Source organism: Sinocyclocheilus rhinocerous, unplaced genomic scaffold (genome assembly GCF_001515625.1).
Source record: "Sinocyclocheilus rhinocerous isolate Xijiao unplaced genomic scaffold, SAMN03320098_v1.1 scaffold468, whole genome shotgun sequence".
Classification (NCBI taxonomy): domain Eukaryota; kingdom Metazoa; phylum Chordata; class Actinopteri; order Cypriniformes; family Cyprinidae; genus Sinocyclocheilus; species Sinocyclocheilus rhinocerous.
Genome location: NW_015635305.1, coordinates 1,151,539 through 1,166,230, shown reverse-complemented (window position 1 = coordinate 1,166,230; position 14,692 = coordinate 1,151,539). Strand labels below are relative to the sequence as shown.

The 14,692-nt window shown below is 37.3% G+C and overlaps 1 protein-coding gene across 1 annotated transcript in view; it reads left to right on the top strand.

Moving 5' to 3' along the window:
* Positions 1-14,692, top strand: part of pdzd2 (PDZ domain containing 2) — a 76,686-nt gene that overhangs the window by 47,519 nt on the left and 14,475 nt on the right. The window contains exons 5-16 of the mRNA XM_016561100.1: positions 768-913; positions 4,622-4,754; positions 5,056-5,226; positions 8,042-8,141; positions 8,438-8,586; positions 10,253-10,372; positions 10,628-10,742; positions 10,891-10,964; positions 11,154-11,296; positions 11,476-11,549; positions 12,647-12,764; positions 14,315-14,447. Of these exons, the coding sequence (XP_016416586.1) occupies positions 768-913; positions 4,622-4,754; positions 5,056-5,226; positions 8,042-8,141; positions 8,438-8,586; positions 10,253-10,372; positions 10,628-10,742; positions 10,891-10,964; positions 11,154-11,296; positions 11,476-11,549; positions 12,647-12,764; positions 14,315-14,447 (1,476 nt within the window). The remainder of the gene's footprint in view (positions 1-767; positions 914-4,621; positions 4,755-5,055; positions 5,227-8,041; positions 8,142-8,437; positions 8,587-10,252; positions 10,373-10,627; positions 10,743-10,890; positions 10,965-11,153; positions 11,297-11,475; positions 11,550-12,646; positions 12,765-14,314; positions 14,448-14,692) is intronic.

Sequence of the window (14,692 nt, the reverse complement as noted above, 5' to 3'; positions counted from 1 at the left end):
CATTTTCAGACGTTTAATGAGGCTCAGAGGTAGCATGAGTGCAATTAAATCCATAAATTCATGATGATATTAATGTTTTAAATATAAAATTTTGGATACAGAAATATGATTCAAATAACTGAAATTATACGCTAAAAATTAATCTAAATCCGCCAGCAGGTGGTGGCAAGTCACTGATTTTATCACTGAATCATTCATTCAATTGATTCGTTCGAACGGCTGAATCATTCAGGAATGAAGCAAGTGACTGTCTTTATGAATTGACGGAAATCCGTCGTAGTAACGGAACTTTAATCCCTGTGATGACACTGACGACATTCAGCTCAGACAGTGATAGAAGTGGCTGTTGAATCTGTCAGAAACAGGTGCTCCTAAAGTTTCCCTTCTTTTGATTTATGTACTCTCCAAAGGAGTAAGCCAGTCTGAGTAAAAAAATAATTTATTAAAAAAAAAAAAATCATGGAAAATACATCAGTTCAGTTCTTCCACGTAACGTTACAAAACCTTTTTTCTTATTTGCAGGTAAAAAGTTGTAAATACTCTGAAATTGTATAAACAATAATGTTTCCTAATTTTCTGAAACTACAGAGATGATTAGTTATTCTTGAAAGAAATGCTGCATAAAATGGGAACCATTTTGAAGACTGTAATGTAAGTTAAAACCACAAAACAGCTGCTGCAGGACTTGCAGTTTATTTAGTGTTATATAATGAAGAACGTTCCTGATTGTTCCACCATACGGATAAATATCCCCCTCTTCTTTGCAGCCCCGTGAGGGCAGCCGGATCTGGAAGATGCACATGGTGAAGGGTCAGGATGGACTGGGTATCCAGATCACGGGCGGGCGAGGGTCCAAGCGCTCTCCTCACGGTATCATCGTGGCCCACGTGGAGGAGGGAGGAGCCGCACAGAGGTAAACGGCTTTCATTTGCAAAGGTTTTGATTTGCTGCCGTGGCAACAGTAGGTGCTGTGGTGACACTGCTCAATCAACATCTCATGCATATGCGAGCGTCAGGGAGTCTTGAGTGCCCTCCACGATACTCATTAATCTTCAAAGCCATTGTGACACCCTTACATGGGTGCACAGAATATATCCAGTCACGCTGCCATATATACAGTAATGACCGTGAGGTATCAGAAGCTTATTAATTATTATATTAATATGGTATTTGTAATCATAGGTAATGTAAATGTAAAAACAAGAAAAATGAGCATGCATAATTAAATATTTACTTTGTGAATTACTGAGTTTGTGTATGAATTATTGAATTATTAAATACTGAATTATTTGTGAATACTGAATATTTAATTGAACTGATTTACATTTATTTTATTTTTATTATTTTTTATCATACATTATATGCACAATATATCATAAAATAAACATGCAAAGCACTGATATCCAGTAAAGATGAATGATATGATTTTGAATAAATATACACAAAAAAAAGAATATCACAATATTGTCATATGATGAAATACCATATCCAGATATCAATGAAATGTCATATATCTGGCTTCCTGGCGATTTCCGCATCTACCAATCTGCAGTACCGTGGTATGTTAGCAAATAACAGTCATTTTACAAAGCTGGACAGACCTAGCATATGACTCTAACATGAAATATTCCTTTACTTGTACAAACACTGATTAAGGAATAATAATTTTGTTTTTTTAATACTGTAGAAATATTTTCTTCTTTGTTCACATGCGTATGGTAGCTGAGAGAGCTCAACGCGCTGCAACTTAAGAAAACAAATGCAAATTAAGAAAACGTCTTAATCACTTTGACAACATACTGTATGTGCTGCAAATACTCACAACACAAGCACACACAGAAACGCGCTGCAAATACTCACAAAACAACCAAACACAGAAACGAAATGCAAATACTCACAACACAACCTTTCTGTATTTGTAGCGCGTTTCTGTATTTGGTTGTGTTGTTTTTGCAGTGTGTTTCTGTTTTGCAGCGTTTTTCTGTATTTGGTTGTGCTGTGAGTATTTGCAGTGCGTTTCTGTCTTGCAGCACGTTTCTGTATTTGGTTGTGTTGTTTTTGCATTGTGTTTCTGTTTTGCAGCGTGTTTCTGTATTTGGTTGTGTTCTGAGTATTTGCAGTGCGTTTCTGTATTTGGTTATGTTGTATTTGTAGGGCGTTTCTGTGTTTGGTTGTGTTGTGAGTATTTGCAGTGCGTTTCTGTATTTGGTTGTGTTTTGACTATTTGCTAGGGCTGGGACGATACGCTAACCTGCCGATTTAATACTATCCCAATACTTGTGTATCCTGATTCCCGATTCAATATATATATTGCGATAATTGAGTATTGCGATTATATAACTATTGCGATTCGATATTACAATTTATTGTGATTTTTGTTTGCTTATTGAAGACTAGACTATGGAAAATACTTAATCATACCCTTAAAGAGACTCTTTCTCTGAAACGGATACGGCATCTTTTAGTACAGATAACAACAAATACATTTTGCCCTCTGTTGGAATAAAAGCGGTAACTTCTCCCCACCACCTCTTAGGAAAAGTAAAATAATTAAATATAAATAGATTCTGAGATAAACCAATCGATTTTTAAATAGTTTTAAAAAGAGCTGCGATAGTAATGGGAATCGATTTTTTTTCTCCCACCCCTACTATTTGCAGCGTGTTTCTGTGTTTGATTGTGTAGTGAGTATTTGCAGCACGTGTTATACTGATGAAGATGTTTTCTTAATTTGCTGGTGTTTTTTCTACTTGCATGTGTTTTTTCATTTGCAGCGTGTTGAGATCTCTCGGGCACCGTACATGCGTATTGCCCCTCAAACGCCATTATAAGCTGCAATATGTTGAAGAATTCGCTGACTTGCTTCCCTTTTGTTATTCATTAATGCACACTTTGACAAAGTTTGGAGGAAGCACAACAACCTGATGGTAATGAGCCAAAAGCTGAAATGAACCCTCGTTGCCTCAACAAATTTGAATTACTCCCTCCAGGTTATGTGCTAAGTTAAATAGATGTGTTCAGGGAAAATAAGCCCTTGTGGCTTTGCCTTGGGACCCAAAAAATGAATTGATTTCAGATATACAAATTCATGAGATGTTGCACATCTGTTGGAAAACACATACGCAGCTCCCCCACATCGCCTACAGTCAGAGCAGGCTATTTTTGCTATGACCGGCACTAGGGTTTATTGTTATAATTTAGCATTACAACATTTTCTCCCACACAGTTTTAATGGGGGGCCATTTCTGAGAAACCTGTAGACACGAATCATGTGTATTGGTCAAACTGGCTGCTTTCCAAATCTTTCTTTCTAGTGTGGTGCAAGTGGCGGCATGGTGGTCAGATCAGGGCCATCAATACAGCATGATGTGGGTAGTTATGAAGTTTCCTGCTCTTATATAACGACTAACACTGAGATAACCTCAGATTCCTTCATCTGTGACTGAAGCCCTGAGGATTTTGACCAGTGAGAGGCTTTAAGATTTTGAATCTTTCTCACTTCACTGCACACTGTTCATCGTAATGAAGCTTCAGTTGAGTGGTCAGACTGGAACGATCCAAACTGTCTTAGGACATTTGGAAATAGAAGAATGTAACAGAGACAGACTTTGTCTTTGTGGGATATTATGACTGTAATTTAAATCTTTTTCTTGATAAAAGCATGATGAAACTGTTCTCCTTTTGCTCTGAGCTCAATGGTTATTGCATCATTTGCGCCTTCTAGATGGATAAATAGTTAAAATGAATGTGGATGACCCAGAAATAATTTTTGAAGCTCCAAATGTAGATAATTCCTTCTCTTGTCTCATGACATATGGTCATCAAGGTCATCAAATATAAAAATAGTTTGAAATGTGTTCTTTATTCTCTCAGTTCAAATACATTTTATTAATTTGATTTACTTTCTTAATAAACATTCCTGGTATAATTGTGAATGATTCATTGGTCCACATTATCAGGGACATCGGTAAAAATCACTGCCTCTCGAAAAAGGCTTGTGAGTAGGCAGAACCATTGAGCAGAGGATTTTTTCCCCAAACATTTTGACAGTTGTAATATTTCCTCTATTTTATTAATTTTGCCATTTTATTATGTGCTTTTGTCATATTTTATATATATATATATAATACATAAATATATATATATAGAATGTATGTGTTTGTGTACATACATATTTTATTATTACATATATTTCAGTATTTTAAAATATTTTAGTAATTTTAGTACTTCAACTTAAACCTGTTTCAACATTTCAGATTTTCATCAAGTAGGCCTATATATAAGTGTGTGTGTGTGTGTGTGTGTCTATAATATTTATATATATATATATATATGTGTGTGTGTGTGTATGTTTAAAATGCATATATTGATAAAATTATGTTTTACGTTTTAAAACCCCCGCCATAGAGGATTCATCACAGGTTGTTGTTGTCCCTGGTTGACATTACTTGCATCAAACTGTCATATAGAAACCACTTGTCATATTCTTGATTAACATTCATTAACATCCCATTACCATTTCACTTTAATAGCTGCAACGTGACTTCAGGAGTGTCTGCTGCTTGTTTTACGCAAGGAGATGACCTGATCATGCTTCCTCTGGTTGTTTTTTTTATTTCAGAGATGGCCGTCTGAAAGCAGGGGACGAGTTACTGATGATAAACGGTCACTCCCTGGTAGGACTCTCACACCAGGAGGCCGTAGCCGTCCTGCGGTCCACTGCTGGACTCATGCAGCTGGTAGTGGCCAGCAGGGTGAGTTTGAGTTTGCGAGCAAATCAGCTTCATACTATATCAATAATTGTGTGTCGTTGCATTGGGAAGCGTCTTCATGCTCAAATGATGAGCAGTTCTTGCTGTGGTCCTTGGATAAAGTGTGTCAGCCGTTCAAGCACATAAAGATGTCATAAGCAGATGCTTGTAGCAGCTAAAAAATTTAACAGTGAAGCGCTGATGGGTTCGCCGCTCGGCTTTCTGAGATAAAGTTAAAAATACTCGCAGGCTGCTCAACGGCACACAACATGCTTTCTCCAGCTGCTCTTCCTTCCTTTCCCAGGATGAATCCGAAGTGGACTTCCACAAGTACCCGTCCACCAGCTTGCCCGACCTAGTGAGCACGTGCTCTGGTCCGGACGCCTCTCCCTCCCCTGGGGAGGAGAAGGAGAACATGGAGCCGGATGTGGAGGACGTGAGGGCCAGCAGCCTTTCACTGCCCACCCAGGACTTGGTACGTACGTTTGCCACCTATCTGCCTGATTATCTGCCGCTTTCAACTGGTGTTGCCTCAGCTGCCCTCAGATCGAGCTAGAACAGTCTGTTTTCTGTTTTTGGTAGTGTTTATGATTAAAAGTTGCTTCGGGGAGAAATGTTCAATGCCTTTATAATCATAATCTGTTTTTTAGTGTGAGTACGTGAAGTTGTGTTCCCTCAAACATTCTAAGGCGCCCCGTTGGGGTGTTTGATAAAAAGCAAATGCACTTCCATGGTTTGTCTGATAAGAACAAACAAGACATTCCTGATATTTATCAGCAAAATCTAAATACCTGCAGCGTGTTGTGATTAAAATACAGCATTTCTTAATATTAGACATCATTTAGTCGCCAGAGTGAAGATTTAGTCGCATATGCGAGTGATTTACTCGCAATGTAGAGGGTTGGTCCCGCCTGCTGTCTAATTACATTAGCATTCCATGGCTCCTGCTGGTCGTAGTTGTGAATTTGGGGCAGTTAAGCTTGGGTTTGTCTCACTGTACAGCAGAAAACTTTTGACATATGTTATTTTGTCATCCTCTAGTCTTTATCAATAATTTACTCATAGTGACACTGTTCCAGCTTAAAAATAGCAAACAAGACAGTAAAAGATACTGTATGGTATATGGCTCCATGTGTATATATATATATATAGCACTGAATGACTGGATGGGGAGATGGGTAGGAAAGACAAAAAAGGTGCAAAAGCTGTCAACTGGGCAGAACGTTTGTACCTCTTTTACCCATGAAGGGTGCATATCAGTATCTTAAAGGTATATATTAATATCTAAAGGGTATATATTAGTTGGTACGTATTGGTACCTTTTAAAAAAGCAAAGCCCCAATGACAGCTTTTGTACCTCTTTTCCTGAGAGTGTAGACAGAGGAATAGGTGTGTAGATGCATGGATATATAGCTAGATAAATAGATAGATTCCTTTATTCTTTATATATAATTTAAAAAGTTGTTTCTGAGAATCTTTGCATTGTTAGACAAATACCATCTTAACCTAGTTAAACATCAGTTGGATTCACTTTGTCAGCTATTATGTGGGTGTCCAGTGCTGACAGTGTTGGGTGTGTCTCCAGATCTGTTCTGAAGTGTTAGGCTCAGTGGTTTTGATGAGACAAAGGAAGGGAGGGAAAAACATGAGAGCACATTTTCAAAAAAAGGGAAGGGAAGGATCTGGAAGAAGGACGCAGCTGTGACTGTCACGTTGAGTCCTGTGAGGCACATAGGTATGGGGTTTGAGGAAGCCCACGGGCTCACCTGCAACAGCGTAGTGTAGCTTGTTCATGCAGAAGACAGATCTCATTTCTGACAACGGAGGAGGGAAGGGCTTCCTGTCTGCATGCCTGAAAAAAGAGCAGTGGATCTTCCCTTACATGTTGCTGTTTGAACTTGTTTCAGGATGCATGAGCTGTGCGATAAACCGAAGCTCATTCTTTAAGTTGAGGTGGTTAGAAGGGGAAAACACTGTGATATTTTTTTTTCACAGCAGCCAAGGAAGAGCAGTATTAATGTGGTGCCATGAAGCAGGATTTTTTCTGACTTCAAAATGCCATTGGCAATTATTACAAAAATAAATCCACTACCATTGCCACACACAATAAATATTTAAAGAACCCTTAAATCAACTTAATGTCAATCAGTGTTATGCAGGATTTTGCTTGGTTAAAAGTCTTCTGTGATAGCTTACGTACAAAGACTTCTGCATATGTAAAGTTGACTACATAATTGCAGTTAATTAACATAATGACTTAATTGCATTTTATGTTTATAATTATTAGTGATCATTTAAGCATGTGGAACCTTTTAAATTTGACCCAGAATGTTCTGCTTGAAAGTGCTGTGACAAGTCAAGTCAACTTAACACCTTATTTAGCATGTTTTGTGGTTACCATATAAAAGCAGTCATCTTAAAAAAAAAAAAAGATTACACTGCACATTTTGGGTCACCATAAACATCAGGGTACACTACCATATTTAAACGTTTATGGTTGCTAAGATTATTTTATGTTTTTGCAAGTCTTATGCTCACCAAGGCTGAATTTATTTAATTAAAAATACAGTAAAACAGTAATTGTAAAATATTATTACAACATAAAATAACTCTTTTAATCTATTTTAAAATGTAATTTATTCATGTGATGGCAAAGCTGAAATTTCAGCAGCAATTACGTCAGTCTTCAGTGTCACATGATCCTTCAGAAACCTTTCTAAGCATCTCTTATTATTATCCATGTTGATTTTGAACGGTAGAGTAGGATAAGTTTTTACATTTTTGAATTAAATTTAAAAAATGTATATTAAACTGAAGAAACTAAATGCAAAAATTAATTCTAATATTCTAATATTAATAATAAAATAATAATTAATAATCTAATCATTTATTTTATTTATTGAAATTAGTTTTGAAAGGCTATATAATTTACAGTACAAAACAATATTGGTTCAATCATAGGGCATAAAGCAAGGGCACATGACACATTTCCATTCCACACCTCCAAGAAGTCTCAAAGAAAACACTGGCTTTTGTTTACACATGAGATTTGATCTCCCTGTGTGAAAATATGAAAGCGTTCACCAGCATAAGTGTGCAACATTCCCTTCAGTCCTGCACAGTGAAGGGCAAACAAATGTTTATGGCTTAAATTTTTAGAGGAAGTGTCACAGGAAGTAGAGGAATGTTTACTCCATTTGCTTTCTTTCTCATTTGGAGCCAGTCTGATGTCTTCTGCCTCTCTCTGTTCAAGGCATGTTCCCTAAATCCTTCTGTCTCCTGTCTTCCAGTTTACAGATTTTGACAGACTGGAGGACCGTGGCAGGTTTGAGGGTCCCAAAGGATGTTGCCGAAGCCCCACACCAATGAAGTTCCGTAGCAGATCTCAAGGTTAAACATGTCCAGTTGTATCAAGTCACAATACTGCTGAGAATGAAAACTTTGTAATGATATTAAACTGTATTGGCATATGGCCAAGGGTGGATCCACCAATTCTGATTTCTTTATGATAGATTCCCTGCACCAGATCAGGGTGTACTGAAATTGTTTACATTTTTTATGATTATGCTTGTTAATCAGCAGAGACATTTAGACATACGGAGATCAGTTTCTCCCGCCATGAATATAAATGACTGAATTAAGTGTGTTTACATTTCAAGTTAATGTCTTGATGTCATTATGATCAGGTGGAGGAAGCCGCCTGGAGTCTGTTGGTGAAGACGATGAGCTTATCGTGGAAAACGGTGATGCAGGAAGTGATGTGGCAGAAAAGCCTGCGCGAGGAGGACGCAAACATTCCCTCCCGCAGCAGCTGGATACAGTTGGCATTCGACAGGTTGCTGCATCATTCAGCTCACTTCTTTTCATTTTTTTGTCTTCTTGAAGCTATCATTCTTGATATGGTGGTATAACATGTTGCCTGGTACCAGTTCCATGTGTTGTGATGGCTCAAAACAAGAATTATTATGTGGCATGACCACTTTAAGATCACTCACCCATTCATTCCGTACATGCGGGTAGAAGGTTTCTCTTAGCTGTGCTGATTACAGTGCCTCATCAAAAGTTAAAGGGGTCATGAACTGCCTTTGTTTTTTTATTTTGTACTGTTCTCTGAAGTCCACTTATAATGTTATCAAGATTTTTACATCAAAAAACATCATAATTTAGAAGTAATAGGCTATTTTCTGTCCTGTTTTGACCCCCCTCATTGGAACACTCTGTTTAAATAGCCGTGGCAGATTGTAGACTCTGAAGTAAACGCCCACTGCTATGATTGGCTCACAGCATTGTCTTTTAGTTTTAATCTTTCTGAAAATCCTACCTCGAATTGTGCCTTGTTTGTTAACTAATCCACAGTAAAATAAAGTGAACAAAGGACCAAGTACTGACGCGGTCTGGAACTTCATTAAAAATAAAGTTTATCGTTTGGTTTCTGTGTAGACCTCTGGTTATTTAGACTACATGTGTGAATCGGTGGGCGGGGCTAAACAGGCAGTGATATAGAAGCAGACGTTGATCTTCTGCGGAGGCGGTGTTTAGCAACACTATTACATCATAGAGTGGTACATTCCACAACCTGTTGTTTTGAAAGATTGGCTTCAAGTTGAAGTTTGTAGACTAACGAGAAAGTTTTGAATTACAGAATGTTTCTTTGTTGGCACAATGACCTCTTATATATAAAAAGATCAAGGGAATTTTGATTTCTCAGTTCATGACCCCTTTGATTGAAAGATGTGTGAATAATTTAATCCTTACCTCAGACCTTCATTTCTTTTATATATTTGTAGTCTCAGCCTTTACACAAGTAATGCCGAGTTCACACTGCACGATTTTAGCCCGATTTTTCACTCGCCGACAGGTTTTGCGAAATCGCCGACAAATGCCCGACATCGGAGGCAGTTTGAAAATCGTGCAGTGTGAACTCGGCATAAGGGATAAAGTGGTGAGCCAAAGACAGTTTTCCACTCAGGTGGACAATAAAGTTTTACAATTATAATTACAATTACAGGCTTTTTTTTTGTTGTTGCAAAAATATAATTTTGCATAAACCCTGACATATTGTGTAAAATACAATTTAATATATTTAATTATGTGAGAAAAGAAAAAACAATTTAGGGCACCAATTTCCAGGGATAGTTGTCATATAAATGGTTTAGCATCAATTTTTGAAAATTTAATTTTACCACAGAATGCTTTAATTCACCAATAGCAATCAAGTGTTCTAGATAGCCCTGTGATAAGCTTAAATGTAGTATACTATTTATAATATAATAGTCTCAATTTGTTAGCTTTTTCTGCACAATAACATTAGCACAATAGCATTTACATTTACATTATCTCAGCTGTTGCTTTTAAAGTGACTTACAAATGAGGAAAAGCATTTCATAGGTATGAATTACTCAAGGTAGCTGCTTATTTTCCTCACAATTCAACACAATAAAAATAATGCTTATTTTATCATCTGCTTGTTTATTCATAAACTCTTTTATCATCCTCTTCAGGAATATCAAATTGTGAAGAAATCGGCTCGTTCCCTGAGCACCGTTCAAGTGGAATCTCCATGGCGACTGGCACAGCCATCCATAATCTCCAACATTGTCCTAATGAAAGGACAGGGCAAGGTGAGGGAGTCCCTGCATCCAGGATAATACACAGTGTCACCATGCAGATTCACATATATAGCGTTTTGGATATAAAATGCTTTGATCTTGTCGTTTTTTTATTTATTTGAGGGTGATTCACTCTCTGATTCATATTGTAACGAAAGGGATACAGAGGTGGACAATGAAACCTCTATGCAGAAACCATTTCATGTATCAGATACATCACCACCTGTACTATTGTGAATCCAGGCTCATAGAGATTTGAATGTGTAGGGTCTCGGCTTCAGCATTGTCGGTGGGCAGGATTCAGCCCGGGGGAGGATGGGTATATTCGTCAAGACAATTTTCCCCAATGGAGCAGCTGCAGCAGACGGGAGACTGAAGGAAGGTAGATCATGATACAGTAGATCTAATGCACTTGGAGCAATTGTCATCAAAGCAGTTGGACCTCAACCACATGGCATGAGGATTTTCATTGTCTTTGGCTTTTATCTTGAGCTTTTTCACTGGTGAACGTTTCTTTTTCCACCATTCAGGTGATGAGATATTGGAAGTGAATGGAGAGTCTCTCCAAGGCCTCACGCACCAGCAGGCCATTCAGACCTTCAAGGTAAACTGCTCAGTCACCCCAGAAACACCTGCAGCGGTCCATAAAACCTCAGAAAAGATTTAACTCCGGACTGTTAATCTCAGGCCCATTTCTTTGAATTCTGTGTCATTGGAAAAACGGAAATTACTAGGAATTCTTAGGTGTTCGTCCCATTCAGCATCTAATGGATAACGTTTTTCTCCTTTTCAGCAACTGAAGAAGGGAGTAGTTACCCTAACTGTGCGGACCCGTCTGAGAAGCCCAAGTCTTACACCCTGTCCCACGCCCACCCTACTAAGCAGATCCAGCTCTCCGAACTCAAATGCCAGTGGTGGGACTCCAGTCCCTCCTAGGTGTAGTTGTTGCCCTGAGTATTTACTACACAGTATCTACATTACCATTCAAAAGTTTGGTCTCGGTAAGATTTTTTTTTTTTTTTTTGTGCAAGGACATTACAAGGATGCATTCAATTGATCAAAAGTGACAGTAAAGACAACTCAAATGCCAGTGGTGGGACTCCAGTCCTTCCTAGCTTTGAAGATGGGGACTCTCGTAAGGGGCCTGGTCCCAAAGATCGCATTATCATGGAGGTTACACTGAACAAAGGTACAGTCATGGCTTTCTGATAAAACAGTGAGTTGCAGAGAGGTACACTAACGTGCAACAGTTTGGTCTCAGTAAGATTTTTATTTTTTTGTTTTGTTTTGTGCAAGGACATTACAAGGATGCATTCAATTGATCAAAAGTGACAGTAAAGACATAATGTTACAAAAGATTATTTCCAATAAAGGTTGTTCTTTTGATCTTTGTATTCATCAAAGAATTCTGGAAAAAAAAATCACTGTTCGCTAAAATATATTAAAATAAAGAATATTTGTATTATATAATATTATAATAACATTTGTTAAATATTTGTAATTATCAAATAAATGCAGCCTTGGTGAGCATTAGAGATGTCTTCAAAAACATACAAATTCTTACAGAAGCTAAACATTTGAACATTGGTGCATACAAAATTAACAAAAGCCAGCTGTACCACCACAGTAATAGTTTTGCTTGTTCACGTGTACTTTGTTTGCTTTTTGTAAATTGCTCTTCCAAATTGTATTGTTTTGGGAAGAAAACAGTCTTGAGAAGTAAACATTAGCCCTGTATTAATTCAGCTAATTGCAAAGTTATTTCAACACTCCTTTCCATTTGAAATTAACACAGGATTTTTTTTTATTCCAAGGAAATGGGCTTTAAAGTTATTTTTATTAACATAGACACACACCTGTGTGTCAGGATGAATGTGTGTTTAAGTCTTAAGGCTCATTATGTGTCCAAATAAACCGTCCTGCCAAAATGAAAACTGTTATTCTTGGATCGTCATGCTAATAAATAGACCTTCCAAATGCCTTTCTCATTATTTGAGTTGTTAACTTCAGGGACACTACATACTTCTTTGACATGAAGGTTGTTATTGCAGTACGTGTGCATATTTAACTTACAAATATATAAGTCTTTTAAATCAAAGACTCTGATTTCCTTTAGGTTCAGTGGGTAATTTTACCTTGAAGCTGTATCTATTTGAGGAAGCAATAAAGATTTCCCACCTGTTGCAACAGAATATCTAAAATTCCTTGAACCCCAGAAATAAGACTCCGAAATCATGCCTGATGTGTAGTAAACCATTTGGCAATGCTGTTTTTTGTGTGTTTCAGAGCCAGGTGTGGGGCTGGGTATCGGTGCCTGTTGTCTAACACTGGAAAACAGCGCTCCTGGGATCTACATCCACAGCTTGGCTCCAGGATCTGTTGCCAAAATGGATAGCAGACTCAGGTAGACTTTTGGTTATATAGTGGTCATGTGGATCCCACCCAGATTCACATGTCTCATATACAGTAGCTGAGTGGTAAATTAATATTAATTATTTCTTATGTTTTTTTTTTTTAATGTTTAACAGTGGTTAATCAGTAGAAAGCGTGGCTCGAAGCAAATCTGACTTTTTAGTTTAGGTGTGCTTCTAAGAAAAAAACATATTATGGTATATTTCTAAGAAAAAAACTAAATAATATGTTTCTATGAAAAAAAATAATTATCAAATGGTTTCATCAATGGCTAAAGTAGTGAAATGTCCTAAACTTTTCATGTAGTTAAGAGTGAATGGTGCTAGTTTGTCTGACATAGCAGACACTGTACCCCTTTGAGCAATCATCTTAAATTCTTCACTTACAGTTAATTAAGGAAGGGAGTGGCAGGAATAATACCCCACTAGGGAGAACAATCACATAAATCTTCATTTTCCCTACATGGCCTACAATGTGTCTGTATACGTGTTCGAAGCTGATTATTTTTTTGAATGTGTAAAACATCAATAAACCTCATTTGTTCTTCGTTGTCTGCATTTCTGTTTGTGATTTACTAGAGTTTGTGTGTGCTTGCTGCTTTTTAGATGAAACACCTCACAGACTGAAAAAGAATGTGCAATAAGAGCCAGAAAGCCATGAATGGGGTCTTTATGGCAGGAGATTGAGGTCCTGAATGTTAGATCTAGTTGTGAAAGTGGTTGCAGCTGTCTGAAGGGAAAGATAAGGCTGTAATACACTTTCAGGCATGTCTATTTTTATTGGGTTGACACTTAAAATCCCCTTGGATTGCATACATCAATGGTAATCCCCATTATCATGTGATATACTGTATATTATACTCTATCGTTCAATGGTCTAGACCTAAATATATTTCGAATGTGCTTATTGAATATAAACCTAATAAATCTCTTAAATCATTAGGATTGAGTCGGATAAAAATATGTAAGGTTCACTCCAAACATGCTGAGACAGCTTTAAGTTATTATGCCACCCACAGCTGGAACCAGCTTCCAGAAAATATCAGATGTCCTGCAGCGTTATCCACATTTAAGTCCAGGCTGAAAGCATGAATGTAAAATTCGCCAGTTTACACTATCATTCAAAATTTGTGGTTGGTAAGATTTTTTTAAATGTTCTCACTTCTTATTCTCACCCAGGCTGAATTTATTTGATCAAAAATGCAGTAAAAATAGAGTAATATTGGGAAATATTATTGCAATTTAAAATAACCATTTTATTATATTTTAAAATGTAATTCAATCCTATGATTGCAAAGCCCATTACTCCAGTCTTCTGTGTAACATCCTTCAGAAATAGTTCTAATATGCTGTTAAGCTGCTCAAGTAACATTTCTTACCTTTATTATAAATGTTGAAAACTGTAATACATTTTTAATGTGAAATGAAGCTTTTTTTTCTTTTTCACTATCAAACCGTTTAAATTACATTGTGCTACATGAATAAGTTTGCCTTGCCAATATGTTCATGATATTGATGACTAATGTGTGCATGTATGTATCAGTCGAGGAGACCAGCTCCTGGAGGTGGACTCTGTGAGCCTGAGACACGCAGCGTTGAGTGAAGCCTATGCTATCCTGAGTGAATGCGGACCCGGCCCAGTCAGCCTCATCATCAGCCGACATCCAAACCCCAAAGTAAGAGCCAAACACAGACACACATGTGGAGCCCCACCACGGTATCTTATTTAGCCTCAGTATAGAAATTACTGTATTCACAAACTATCATCTCATTAACAACTGAGAATCTATGGTAGTATAAGGGAAAGTTCACCCAAAAATGAAAATTCTGTCATTAATTCCTCACCCTCACGTCGTTCCAAACCCAAACCCATAAGACCTTTGTTCATCTTAGGATCTTAGGAACACAAATTAAGATATTT